The 13,844-nt window shown below is 44.3% G+C and overlaps 1 protein-coding gene across 1 annotated transcript; it reads right to left on the bottom strand.

The window, feature by feature from the left end:
* Positions 1–6,964: 6,964 nt before the first annotated feature.
* LOC109476018 lies at positions 6,965–9,399 on the bottom strand. The gene is made up of 2 exons (XM_019776829.1): positions 9,180–9,399; positions 6,965–8,684 (listed from the first exon to the last, which is right to left on the bottom strand). Exon 2 carries the CDS (start codon positions 8,521–8,523, stop codon positions 7,525–7,527), a length of 999 nt encoding a protein of 332 aa, XP_019632388.1. The 5' UTR covers positions 8,524–8,684; positions 9,180–9,399; the 3' UTR covers positions 6,965–7,524.
* Between the last annotated feature and the right edge of the window lie 4,445 nt (positions 9,400–13,844).

The following is a 13,844-nucleotide window of genomic DNA, read 5'->3' as shown; positions in this document are numbered from 1 at the left end:
GCGCGCTCACGAATCCATCATCGCGGCTTGTCGGCGCTGACGGGGCGTGCAGCAGCGTCGGGCGAGTCGACTCTCCTGCGTTTGTTCTTCTTCTTCTCCACCTTCCCTCCCATAATGCTCTACGACAGACAACTCTCTGTCCCAGGAAAGTTTTGTATTCGAGGTTAAACTCATTCATATTGAACCTGGTCCATGAAGTTCCTTCTTTTATTTCAAACTCACTTCTCGTTCTATGAATCCGTCTACAATTTGAGGCAAAGGAAATCTGCAAAAGAAAGAACTGTACATGGCGACAGCATACTCGATTTTATGTTTCCCGGCTGCATGGCAACCTAGTCTAAACCGTCACCTTCCCGAATTTCAGAAACACCGTGAAACACACACACACACACACACACACACACACACACACACACACACACACACACACACACACACGCGCGCGCAAAAAAAACATCGAGAGCACGCACACACACACACACACACACACACACATTTTCAGAGAGAACAGCTCTAGCTACGGAACATTAGAACACTGATGTAGCTTCTGATTTATCGCGTTGTCTGGTTCAGTTGAGAGGTCCCACATTGGCGCGCTGACCGTCGGACCGTGACACCACCGACACATCTCCGGCATCGCGAATGAATCCGTACATGTGTAGGAATCACAGGGACGAGAGGAGATCGATTCGGAGCGTGCGACTTGCCTGCCACTAAGAAATTAAGCGATTCGTCACTGACAAGTCCGGTAAGAGGATATGTGACCAGTAATAGCTGCTGACACACGTGTAAGTAACGAGCACGACCTCCAGGCACAGAGTGGATCTGTCACTTGGTAGCGGAGGGTGATCTTGCCCCCTCCCCAGTCTGTACCATCCGGGCACAGAAAGGGGCAAACGTACTGTGTACTCTGTGTCATTTCCATTTAAGGAGTGAACAGAAATTTAAAGCGAACAGTCTTTTTCCCACCCCTCATCTAGCTGTTGTCGCGGCTTTTTGCTATTTTCGTTCAGAAAATTAACTTATTTCTACCTGTAGAACTTTTAATGTGTTTGATATACTTTTTTTTTCATTTTCGTCACAGAAATCTATGTAATATGTGAGAACTCCGACATGTAAGATGTGATGTGCCTTTGATTGCAGTTTGGGGAATCCACGAAAGGACCAAAAAAGTTATATTTCTTCAATAGAACAAAACCTATCATATCAAAAACAAACAAACAAAGAAAGAAACAAACAGACGAACCAACGATACCGACACCATATGTCACCGAGAACGCTTACTTGAATGTCTAGGTCCTTGAAACCCGGTCACCTTGTACGGTATTCCGTCAAGCTCCTGAAATGAGTCTCCGAATCGTGTGTTTCCCGCGGATTTGGGCAAGTCTGTGACGTTGATGAATCAACTAATTTATTTTGGGCGGACCTTGAACCCACCACGCGTCATCCCTGTCGCCATGGTGATGGATGAGGCTGCGGATCCAGGCGTTGTGTCGTCTGCAAAGTGTAATTAATGCCCGCTCTCCTGACTCTGCTTTATAATCAGTGCTGCGTTCAGCCGGAAAGCGGAGGGGGGAACGCTACCAGAGAACAACGGTTTCTGAACTAGGGGTATAGAGTTTTCTTCATACACAACCAGAGAGGTTCACACGTTTCGATGTCTATCAGACACCTTCCTCAGAGCATCTGACTGGAGTTCTGCAACTCGCCTAACGCCAAAGTAGGTGGCGCTTTTGCGGCGAGAATGCAATCCCAAACGTGGCTGAGCTTGTATCCCCCCTCGTCCCGGTTCATCACTCTATACGTATACCCTAACCTTTCCAACCTCATGAAATTATTTGCGGGGTTTCTGAACTAATCTCCAAGCAGAGACTGTGGGGCAAGGGGATTCTAATATATTGGCCGCCTGTATCCATTGGCCTCCCGGTAACCGCTGGCTGCCCCATGCACGTGGGCCAATATGGACTCCCCTTGCCAACAGAATCTCCTTGAAGATTTTTCTGAGATTTACCTGATTTTTACTAAAAGGTACTTCATTCTGAGAACAGCGACGAGCGAATGTTTTGAACGACGCCAAGCGGATGATTTTGCCTCAGCCGTCGTCGAGTACTCAGGTCATCAATTAGGATTTCTTCGTATCCAAGAAAAACTCATCATAAGCCACAAAGTTGACTTCAAAATTGAAATCAGAGCGACTTGTACGTGAACGGTCATTTGGCCATTGTCGCCATAGGTTGGGATATGGCCGACACACATCACCATCTATAGTTTGTGTTTAGGTACCAAAGTTAGACATGGCCCGGTTCATCCACAGTGCAATAAAGTATAACTGACCACGTCTATAATGTCTATCATTGTGTGGAGAAACAGACCTTTCGGGTCACATTGCAGGTTTTGTTTGTTTGTTTGTTTGTTTGTTTTATTTCGATCTCCATTTAGTGTAATACATAAAGTTTACACTACTCTTCCTGGGGCAACTAACAAAAATAGTAAAAACAATAATAAATCAATCAAACATAAATTAAGATAAACAATAAATAACGGAATAATAATAATAATAAATTCATAACAAAGATTTATCCTGAGATAACAAAGGATAATTAACCAAACTCAGCATATAGAACTTAAAATGAACTGAATGGGAGGTCAGAGGTCAAAATAATAGAAAATGATATAACTGAAAGTGATTGGAAAACATAACATGCATCCAAACACTTTGAAAATCGAATTAACAATGAAGTAAACAAAATGTGGACTCAGGTTTTGTGTATCCAAAGTCTTCTGTAGCCTCCTTCGCAGTCTTGTTGGGCGTCGTGGTTACTAGTATTTTTTTCTGTGAGCGACGCGAGTATATGCCGCGAGGGACGATTTGCTGCCGAGGGAGTTTTTGCCGCGGAGAGAAGGATTCGCGCCGACACCCAACAAGACTGCGAAGGAGGCTAAGTCTTCTGAGTGTTCCTTTAAACACAGAGGATTGCAAGGGCTCAATTTGTGGAATTTTCATAGGTACTAGTATCCTTTTTTCTGTTCGCTCGCCGGTTAACCCTGACAACAGTGAGCCATTTCTTCACTGAACAGTGATGTGTCCTTACGTGTTCTTCTACTCTGATTTATTTAGATACAAGAGTATGTAAAACGGTATTAAATCAAAACAACAATCGTTTGTGTTGAACTGACAACAGGCAAAACTCACTCCGTCACTGACAGAGGTTGAATAGCGCCACTGAATGATGTCAACAGGTTTTATAGTGAGTCTTCTATATCGGAAACGTGGCGTAGACATCAATTTTCCACGGTTGAAAATAAACGAGGTTTAAACAAAAGTTGACACTCGAAGTGTGTGAAACCTTTCATACACAAACCGTGCTTTCATACAAGTGGGGTCGTGTGGTGGAACGACAGAGCATTCGACTCGGAAGGTCCCGAGTTCGAATCCATGCCATGCCGCCGATCTTGTGCTCTTGGGAAAGGCACTTTTTTTTATTCCAACATGTAATCACCGGACGTGGTGACGACACACTCAAGTTTTTTCAACTTATATTAATGCCGCCACCAACACAGGGGACAAATACAAGACAGGACAATACTCATTTACACCTGAGCTAAGTGAGGAAAGTCGTGTTAAGTGCCTTTCCCAATGGCACAAGATCGGTGGCATGTCAGGACTCGAACCCGGGACTCTCAGTTCCGAGTCGCGCACTCTGCCGCTACGCCACACGACCCCACGTAAAGGCACTTTACACATAGCTCATGTGAAAATGGGTATGTATGTTGTCCGTTCATGCGTTTGTCTGCGTTGGTGACGGCATGAAAATAAGTTGGCAAAACTTGAGAGTGCCGTCGCCATGTCTTGTAATATTATGTTGGATAAAAAAAAACACATGCCTTCCCTCCCAATCCCTTCTAAAGTTGGAGTTGACGCCGTACTGCGCAGTCGTCCCGCGGGTCTGGTTGTGACAGTGACGAAGTGAGTGATTACCGCCAAGATTGACCGTGATCTCGGACCCAGGCGACCGTGCAGGAGCATGATCCCGTACCCAGGCGCCCGTGCGACAGCCTGGCTCCTGTTTGATTGATCGTTAGTCGTTCACGATGCTAATTTCCAAATTTCAACCTTTCCTCCATGGATACCGATGAAGCAGTGAAGTCATGCGAAAAAAGGAGAACAAATAAAGACATTCAACTGAAATAAATGTTTATAGGCGTTAAGCACATTGACCTGTCAGCCCCACTAAAGTGTTGCTCGACTTATAATTTTGAGTTTTACCCAGATAACATTGATAAAATAGTGAAAACCAAAATGCTACCATCAAAAAGGTGGTCCTTACAACCCAGATTGATAGTGTAAGGGCACACCAAGTAAATTTTATGGATGACGTCCTTTGGAGACCATAAATCTAATGCGAGAGGGCGAAAAAAAACAAGAAGGGCCCTAAAAAAACAAGACGCCTAGATTAGAAATATACTAAGAGACGACAAATGTTAGGACACAAATTGAATGATGTCACACAGATTAACAAGCAAGAAGTCTTTTATTCATCATCAAAACAGCAATAAATCAGGTGGAATAACAGTTGTCGTCCTGTCCTGTTTTCGCGTTACGGGTTTCACGTCAATCTGACGATTTGCGTCACTGTCATGACTCTGGTCATAGTTACAGGAAGCGGAATTTCTTGGGTTTTTTTTCTAGGAACAGGCGAAAATCAATGCGCGCGCGGACGTCATCCATAAAATTTACTTGGTGTGGCCTAACACAGATTAATAGCGATTTAGCTACTTCTGCTTGACTTAAGGTCTTAGAAAACAAAGAAAGATTCTCTTCAAACAAGAATTCCGAGATGTCATACCTACACACCAAAAATGATGAAAATATGTTGTTCCTATCTGGACTTATTGGCTTTTAAACATTTCGCAAGAAAGTGCCCTGCAGTTCCAAAACAAGCTGCTAGGGGGACCAAACTCACACCACTTATTCCTGACAGGAAAAGCTATCTGTCACCAAAACATCAAGACCATAGCATGTTCAGGACAAAAGATACAAAAACCGGAAGTTCTGCTGCAGTACCAAGGTCATCCACCAGGAGGCCCATATTTGACCTTGACGTTTGTCTTCCTAAGACTTACCAACATACCAAATATCATCATAATCCATAAAGGCGTTCTGAAGTTATGCTGACCACAAAGTTGCGGAAACACAGACAGACAGACAGACACACATACATACATACATACAGACAGACACGCCAAAAACAATACCTCCATTTTTCATGGAGGTAATTAGAACGAACGTCAGACAGCATTTTGATAATTATGCAAAATGAATCAACCCAAGGAGGTTTAAATCTGATTTTAAACCTCCTTGAAAAACGGTATAAGGTTAAATTTAGACGTTTCAGACAGCATCCATTGTCTTTCATCACTTATTACGAATGAGCCTCCAAAGATTTCTTTTGTAGATGTATGTAATGTATTACATGGATGTCTAACCTTCATCGAAGCATTTCGATATCTTCAAGGCTCGTGTTGACAGCCACTCCACGGAGTAGGGCGAGTCCAATGGTGTTAGTATGTGTATATATTATATTATATTATATATATGCTCGTACATATATATAGAAGCTCTGTATATTTCTCTCCACGTATTATACAATTATACAGTTTACAGATTATACATACCGATGAGTTTTAAAAAAAATACTGTAGATACGTTCTGTATCTGTATCTGTATAGCCGGTATAACCGCCTTTCGGCGTAACACACCAGCTTCGCAGGTACGCGGCGCGGCGGCAGCTGGCTATATTACACCGATCGACTTTTTACACCTAACCCTTGAACTTCTAGCTCTAGACTTTGTTTAAAGCTATCTATTGTATAAAAACTGTATAGAAGGAAAGGCTTTCAACGTACAGCCACTGACTAGAATCAAATTGGAACGATATTGAGATATATAAGGTCTCTTGAGTTCCTGGCGTGCCTTCTGGCACCTGTGGCTGCTCCAGATGGAATCCGCTCACCTGTGCGGCAGGTAGAAACGCAGACGACGTCGGCAGGGCCGCCATCATCCATCAACCTGAAGTTGGCTTCTCCGGGCCACTCCCGCGGGTAAGTCACCGTATCCCTCATAGAAACTCATGAATATTCATGAGTCCCACCCGGGAAGCTACCTTTTTTTTTAAACTCTGGAGGGCTGCCAAACTAGCCTCTACCAGACAACACAGATCGCTGAAATAATTGCAAAAATTGGCCAAAATAAAGGGAATAGTATACCAAGGGAGTTAGCCGGCCAGATAGGGTAGTACTATATGTACTCTCTAGCGGACCAACTCCCCTGGCATGTTATCTCTCTATTTGGACAATTTCTACTCTTTCCAGCCGCCTCCCGACGCATGGTAGAGGCTACTGCCCAACACGAACTTCGTGCAATAATGATAAATATGATGGTAACAGAACATTTTAACTTGAAATGTGTGTGTGTGTGGGGGGGGGGAGTTGCCGGACTACAAAATAGAGATGCTACTAAACTTGTCCTTGAACTTGGTTGCCTTTTGTTGAATCATAAGGATATGCACTTGCCAATGTGAAACCAGAGGGGAAAGGGTTGGCCTCCACCAGGCCTTCCTACGGGGTTCCGGATCCTAGAATTCGGTAAAAAAAAGGGAAATAGTTGGCAAGGAGAGTCAGTCTGCGAGAGGGTTAATTTCCCCCAACTGCGCGGGCAAAAAAACTCTACGGTGGCCAAACTCCCCTAGTCAACTATTCTCCCCATTGGCTAAATTTTATTCTTTTTTTTAAAACCCGCGTTGGTATCCTAGTGGAGACTAGGAAAGGGTATCGGTTCTATAGGATATCACCTTGAAAGTACGAGTATATATAGAGAAAACAATAACGACAATGTTATAATACTTTAAAATCAAGTTTATTTGAATAAATAGTTTGATAAATTGTAGTTGTTATATCTTCTTGGCGAACAATATTCTGTCATTTGACAAAAGATCAATAAATTGATAAACCTCGATATATTTTGTTAGACATTATTAGCTTTGACATATCAAATATCAGTGTCAATATTTCTACAGAATTTACATATACGATTTTGTTCATTCTGACGTCATTGTGCTTATTTACATTTTCTTCCCATGATGCATCCATACCTCCGTCGCCATTTTATATAGTACGAAGTCATAATTCATTCAACGTAAAACTTACATTCTTATTATAACCTTATTACAATGTATAGATGCATGTGCATTAAGTATATTTCCACATGAGTCGCGTTTAATATAAACAAGCGTTCTGGTGATACATCATATTCTGTACATATTGTTTCCATTCGAATTCACAGTAGCTTCATTCAATTGTGTAAATATATACAACCATAACGTAAACGTATTTTGGACACATACAAACAAACAATAGAAAGTACTTGTAATACAGAAATAGTACTTCACGTCGATAGGCAGGATTTTTAAAGGTAATTTTTCAAAAAAAAGTCAAGGATAGTCAAACTGTGTCATTCCGTGTAAATCAGAAGTATTTGTCACCACACGGTCGACAGGCGCATTCCTCCACTATGGACACTTTTCGAACCCTAGTCTCGTTCCCTTGGCAGTTCAGGACGACTTTTTCGCTGCGCGTGCGCGTTGGCGTGCAGGAGGCGCAGGAGTCGAAAGGCCCCGGATGTTGGCGAGGGATGTGGAAGGAGCTGCACTGTCCGTAACAGAACTTATTTCTCACCAGTTTGGTTTCGCACCCTGGGGCCGAGACCTCCTGGTCGAAGGCCACTGCCTTGCACCAGTCTTTGCGTAAGTCCCTCTTCCTGAGCGGCAGTCGAACGACGCTGCCTACAGCGTACAGGGCGCTCTGTCCGATTCTTACTTTAATAGACTTCTTCTCCGATCTTCTCTGCCCCTTGTCTCTCTTGTTATGTTTCTTCCGACGCCGGTTTCGGCGTGACTTTCTCCCTCTGAATCGCTTTCTCTCGTAGCGGTCATCCACGGGACTTACTTGCTCATGTTCGCTCGACGCATGCGCGGAGCCCTCGACTTCTTGTGGCAGCTCCGCCTCAGAGAAGAGACCCAGAGCCGTTTTTATGACGTCATCATCACCTGGAAGACGGTTATCTGACTCATCATTAGGCATGCGCGTTGTCTCCTCTGTCTGTGTCCCTGCCTCGTCAGCAAGAGCTTGTTCTTCCTCGTCTGTAATCCTGTGTATAGCAGAGGCCCGCACGACGATTTTTTCCTCAACCACGGTGTCGTCTGACGCCCCGTCTCCGTCCCGACCCCTCCCGACCGGCGGCCGAATCAACCCGAGAGTCTGGAACCGATGGAGCAGTTCCTCGGCGCCGAAGGACGAGTCCGTGTCGCCGAGAGACGAGGAGATGGTGTACCTGAGTCTGTCTAGCACTGACCTGTACTCCGGGTGGCGGGTGGGACTGGGCAGGGTGGAGGCGGCGGCAGCCCGCAGCAACAACACCAACGTCACGGTCACCAGACACGCCAGGCTCCTCACGACCGTCTTCATGCTTCACCGCACGTTTCTCAAGACCACGGCGGTCGTAAAGTCCAACTCTCGCCGCCCGTCGTCGAAGAAACTTTCCGTTGCAGTCGGAGGACGAGCTCGTTGTTGTGTAGTGTAGAGCCGGGCGGAAACAGTGATCAGGCCCTGGCTTCGCGTACCGTCCCCTGTCGGAACAATACAACCCAACATCAGTCGTTTGTCAAATAATGAAGGCCAGTTCATCATCGCTCCCCATAGACAGCCGCGTACAAAAAGCAGCGACCAAAACAATGGGTCAACCAATGTCATTTTCCCACGAGAATCACTCGGCGGACGGAAACACAAACTTTTCCTCTACAATGAACACAAACTCAACTCGAAGAAAAAGCTGGCGGTGCCATTTAAGCAGCACGAATGTGTGCCCCCAGTTTGCCCAATACACACACACAACACGACTTGAATACACGCTGCCAGGCCCTTTTCAAAAGACGCAACTAAGTCAAACGGCTCACGCGGAACTTGTAGTCCAGTAGTACATTGTTTGTATTTAGTTCCTTCTTGAGTCAAAACGACAATAACGTTGCTTTTCTATGAGAATTTCTATGTCAAAATAGCTATTTTACGTGCTTCTTGTTGTTTTGACACTCCAAGAAAAGAACAAGTAATGAAAATGCCCTTACCTGGGGCGTTCGGGACGTAAGCTGGGCTATTAGCCGGTGTTCGCGCGGATCTGACTTGCGGTGTGCTGTCGCGGTCTGTCACACTGACGACTCAATTTCGTGTGCCACCCCTTTTATAGCGATGAGTCCACATTCCATTTGGGTGGTCTGGACCTCATGCCATCCTCTCACCGGTCGATAGGGCAAGGCATAATCCTATTTCAGCACCAACAAACCAGATAATCCCCCGACCAATTATTGCTAAGTACGCCGGTACGAGGTTCGGCCGATGACCATTGCTACACGGACAGGATGTGTATTTGACCACAAAAAAACCCTTCACATGCATTTCCCTCTTTCCTTTCGCAGCTTCCTCTTGTTAAACAAATACAGTGCTATTATATCAATAGAACAAAAGAAAACCGTTCTGACTGTGTATTTATCTCTGAAAAGGGTACGTACTGTGAGGGCGTGGATGTCAGCAGGGCAAAGGTTTTGTCGGTGGAAAAAGAAAACAGTTACAAAGAAAGGTAAAAGGGATGAGTAAAGATATAATTGTAAAGAAGTCTATCCAGCTTTGATGCTTTGACTCCAGTAAACAAACCAAGGCCTCCTGGCGCCGGGAGAGAAAAAAAAGTTCGGCATCGCACGGGCGACTTCGCAGCGATTACTCGGCTCTTAAAACCACAGACCGCGTCTAACAGTATAACCATCATTCCACGAGTGCCGATCGCAAGCAAGAGCATTCACCGCACGATTCTTCAAAAGATGTAGAAAGGATCCAAAAAATTCCGATGAAAGGCGTTAGAACAACAGTAGGAATCCCCCCGTGTCTGTGGAGTACAGCCATTAAGCCCCATTACAAGGAACGGTAGATAAGCACCGCAGATAGGGATCAAAAAAAGACATCGATTCTTTGTGGTTGTAATCATTTTGTAAAACGAGATAAGAATATACCGGAAAGAACACCGTGCACGTTGTAAATCTATAATATCTTGTCAGTTTTAGAAGCGTGTTTGGGATTGTTTGTGTGGACACTTTGTCGTGAGGACACTGCCGTCAATGACACATTGCAGCCAGACTGCAGGCCAGACTGCAGCAGAATTGGAAAGTGTTTCTGTCCGGCCATCAGGTTAATGAGAAGTGACCGCGGCCAGGCGCGGCGTCCGACAACCCGTCCCGGCACGGAATGACAAATGTTCGCCGCTCCTGCACCGTGTTCTCTGTAATCAACGCTCCTTACATTACAGGATTTCTCATCAGAATGACGGACTCGCTCGTGTGCCTCACACACGTACAATGCTTCAAACACCCCGCTGCAAAAAAAAACGTTTCTTTCAAACCGTTTCCGGTGACGTTTACCGCAGACGACTGGAAGGCTTTGGCGATTTTTAGTCACGACAATATTGTAAAGGACGAACTCTAGGCCTTACAATGGTAGTTATCCTAGCATGGACAGTTCGGCGTTAGAGCGACGCCACGACACAGCGTTTTAAATGATGTGTACTGTCTGACCACGTTTCTGAAGGTTCTCTCAAGATATCTCGCCACGTTCAAAGAATCTTTTTTTGTGGAATGACTTTTCTTGAGCCTGAACTGCTCTGTCAAGTAGGCTTTTGAAGGTGACGGTTATTTAGAGCTGTTGTCATGCCTTCGGTGTGACTTTGACTGCGCCGCTGCCCTCTCCCGGCCCTCCCGTTTGTCCAAGTTGGCCAACTTCCCGCCATGACAGACTGTAGCACATAGTTTGTTACAAAATGAATCAGAGACGCACGGTCGGTGCCTCGGCTGGCCTCGCCGGGGATGAATGGTGGCTTAACGGGGGATTTTCCACCGATTTACCATTGCTTTGGTGAGTCAACCCGCGAGCTTGTCGTGCTATTGAGCCCCGGTCGGCCGCTGGCGCCACACTAGCTCCGCCACAGAAAACTGCTTTTTGTGCCGCTGACAAACATGATGAACTACAAGGGACGGCTTGAATGGGGAGCCGGGAATGTTTTCGGACCTCGGAACAACAGCGCCTTTCTTACCAGCCCTTTTACCTCTAACTCTACCTGACGCCAGCTACCCCGACGCATTTTTCTCCTCAAGGTTGCTACAGAAATAGATGGCACAACCGGGCGGTTAAAAATACTCGCAGCGCGTTTGAAATCTTCGTTTACTGTTACAGTAGTATTTCCAACCAAAGATTATCCACAGCAAAGTGGTTATACATATAACGTTCTTGTCCGCTAGCCAGATATCCAGACCTTATTTAGCTAGCGAGTCTTCTATGTCTACTCTATACCTATGTATCACTAGACATATTTACCACCATCTTTTTATTTCTGCATTCAATATAGAACAGCGTACAGCTCACATGTTGGCATAAATCCCGAGGTGGAAGGAAGAGAAAAAGTAAACTCATATTCTAGCAAGTAGCGCTGGAAAGAAAGGAATAAAAACTTTGAACTTCCACTATATTTCTAAAACTCTCGCTCTCCAATGCAAGGGAAGTTCAGCGATATTTTTTTTCTTCCGATCCTCCTGAATTTTACATGAAGACCAATACACATCCAGTTGGCTTTTCTTGCTTCATAAGCTGTTTTCCGGACCATTGAACAGCTATTGTACGAGGTAATGATCTTTGTTTTAAATCTCAATCTCAATGCTATTGAGTCTTTTGTCTTCTGCGTACAGGTTTTCCTATTGTTTGAAGGGAAACCGGCGCCAATACACATCTTGTCTGGTTCATCCATGAGATGTTTTATCTAACGCTATAGTTATGCTGAATTTTTGTTGTATTAGTTGATGGGATTTGTCTGACGGTACGTTGTGCTGGTGGTCCGGAGAGGGACACGTGGGATGGTGACAAAGTCAAAGTGAGGAGCCCCTCTATTGTGCAAATGGGAAGTTGTTGTAACATGGCAGGAGGACGTGTGAAAGTGATCGGGCCAGGACCACACATGATACTGAGAAAATCAGGTTCAGTCCATAGGTTTAATCTCCAAGCAGATGTTAGCTCCTTCCTTGTACCTCCCTCCAAGTCTATCTTACGCCAGAACTATGGCAGGCTCACGCCAGTATACTACCACCAAACGGACGACAACGATGCAAAAGCACGCGCAAAACAAGTCGGAGCTAAAATCTGCTAGGAGATTGTATAGGTCTTGTGTTCTAGGTATTTCGGCAGCTATTCTGCAGGACGAAAAAGCTACGCCAAAAGTATGTTCATTTATCTATGACCCAAGGGATACGCAAAACACAAAAGAAATTGTCCTGTAATGTCATCTTTGAACCTGTGAACAACCCTTAAAGGTAGTGTTGGAAACTGAATTAAAAGGCAACGTTAACATCAGTCAAAAAAGAAAAGTGGACAACAAACTTGTGCCCAGATCTATAGTACCATAGTTACCACGTTAGCAAAACTAGTGCCAGAGATATCGTCCGTTGCAATTTGTATTTGTTCAGTTGTTATGGCTTCACGTTGATTGTGAAAGCTGAACCCGAGGAACTTAGTTTATACTACATACTACTGTATAGACAAACGTGTGGGTTTTGCTTCTGCTGTATAGTGTCCTTTAATTCCCTATAACAGCGGGACTATCAGCTTAGCATGTCATAGATAAAACATATACTGATCGTCGATTAGGCTAAAGTAAACAACTCGTAAAACGGTTCAACGCGCACTTTGTATGAACGTAAAAGCCATAACATGTACTGAAGATATGGCTTCAAACAACTTGCCTGGGTAACGATTCCACATTGATAGTTTTATTTTTCTGAGTTATTATTAATTGTTTGTTTTCCCTTTCCCATAGCGTACCGTCCTGTCTTGTCAAATATGTTATAAAAGTAGCATTTCTAATGCTTTTGTTGAAAAATAGTACAAACTGACCAACAATATCTGAATAATGATAATTTGCCAGACAAGGCCGGATATGAGAGCTACACATTGTCAATGTCACTGGTAAATTATTCAGTTTCTTTGGGCAATTTTACTATTTTTCCAGCGACTCAATGAGTCTGGTGATCGAGGCTAGCCTCTTAGCACCTTTCAATCCACGGCTACAATCACAGCGATATGCATAAGCTCGCTCCACAGCTACAGGGGAAAGGTGTAAATGTTCAAAACCAACAACAGTTTTTTTCCACAAGCACGGACCACACAAGGAGAGGTAGTTAGTTAGCCCACCGAAGTGCAACTTCTACTTCAAATAACTGTCACAGATTCAAAAATTGCTACTCACCATGAAAAAAAACATTTATAGTTTCACTATGTTGGATATTGTTATACTAAATATGACTTTCTAATAGCATTTTAAAGTTAAATCACAAACTAGACTAGGATGCGAAGATTGTGACATGTTAATTTTCTTACAGAATTAAGAAACGAACGCTATATAGTATTTCGGTCGCCCCTGAGTCGTTCCGAGAACTGACAGAGTTGGTCTGCAAGTCTAACCCGAGTCCGCTAGATGGCAGTGTTTCTATCCAGACATATCTGCCCTTTCGAGGACATGGATACCGCGCGTATGCCTGAAGAGGATGGACTCGAACAAAACCAGTGTAAAATCTATCTTTTCTACTGATAAGAAAATTCACCCCGTATGTGTTAACGTTATTATTTTCGCTGACATAGAAGCTGGAACTGTCCTGAAAGCGTTTTGGCAAACTTCATGTAGAAAGTTCGACCCAAATGTACCA

The sequence above is a fragment of the Branchiostoma belcheri genome, unplaced genomic scaffold, assembly GCF_001625305.1.
Source record: "Branchiostoma belcheri isolate BF01 breed outbred unplaced genomic scaffold, Haploidv18h27 scaffold36, whole genome shotgun sequence".
In the NCBI taxonomy this organism is placed as follows: Eukaryota; Metazoa; Chordata; class Leptocardii; order Amphioxiformes; family Branchiostomatidae; genus Branchiostoma; species Branchiostoma belcheri.
Note: the sequence above shows the minus strand (reverse complement) of the source record. Positions and strands in the feature narration are given on the sequence as shown.

Excerpts from the sequence above, each read along its gene's own strand:
- LOC109476018 (XM_019776829.1), bottom strand. The coding sequence starts at position 8,523 with ATGAAGACGGTCGTGAGGAGCCTGGCGTGTCTGGTGACCGTGACGTTG.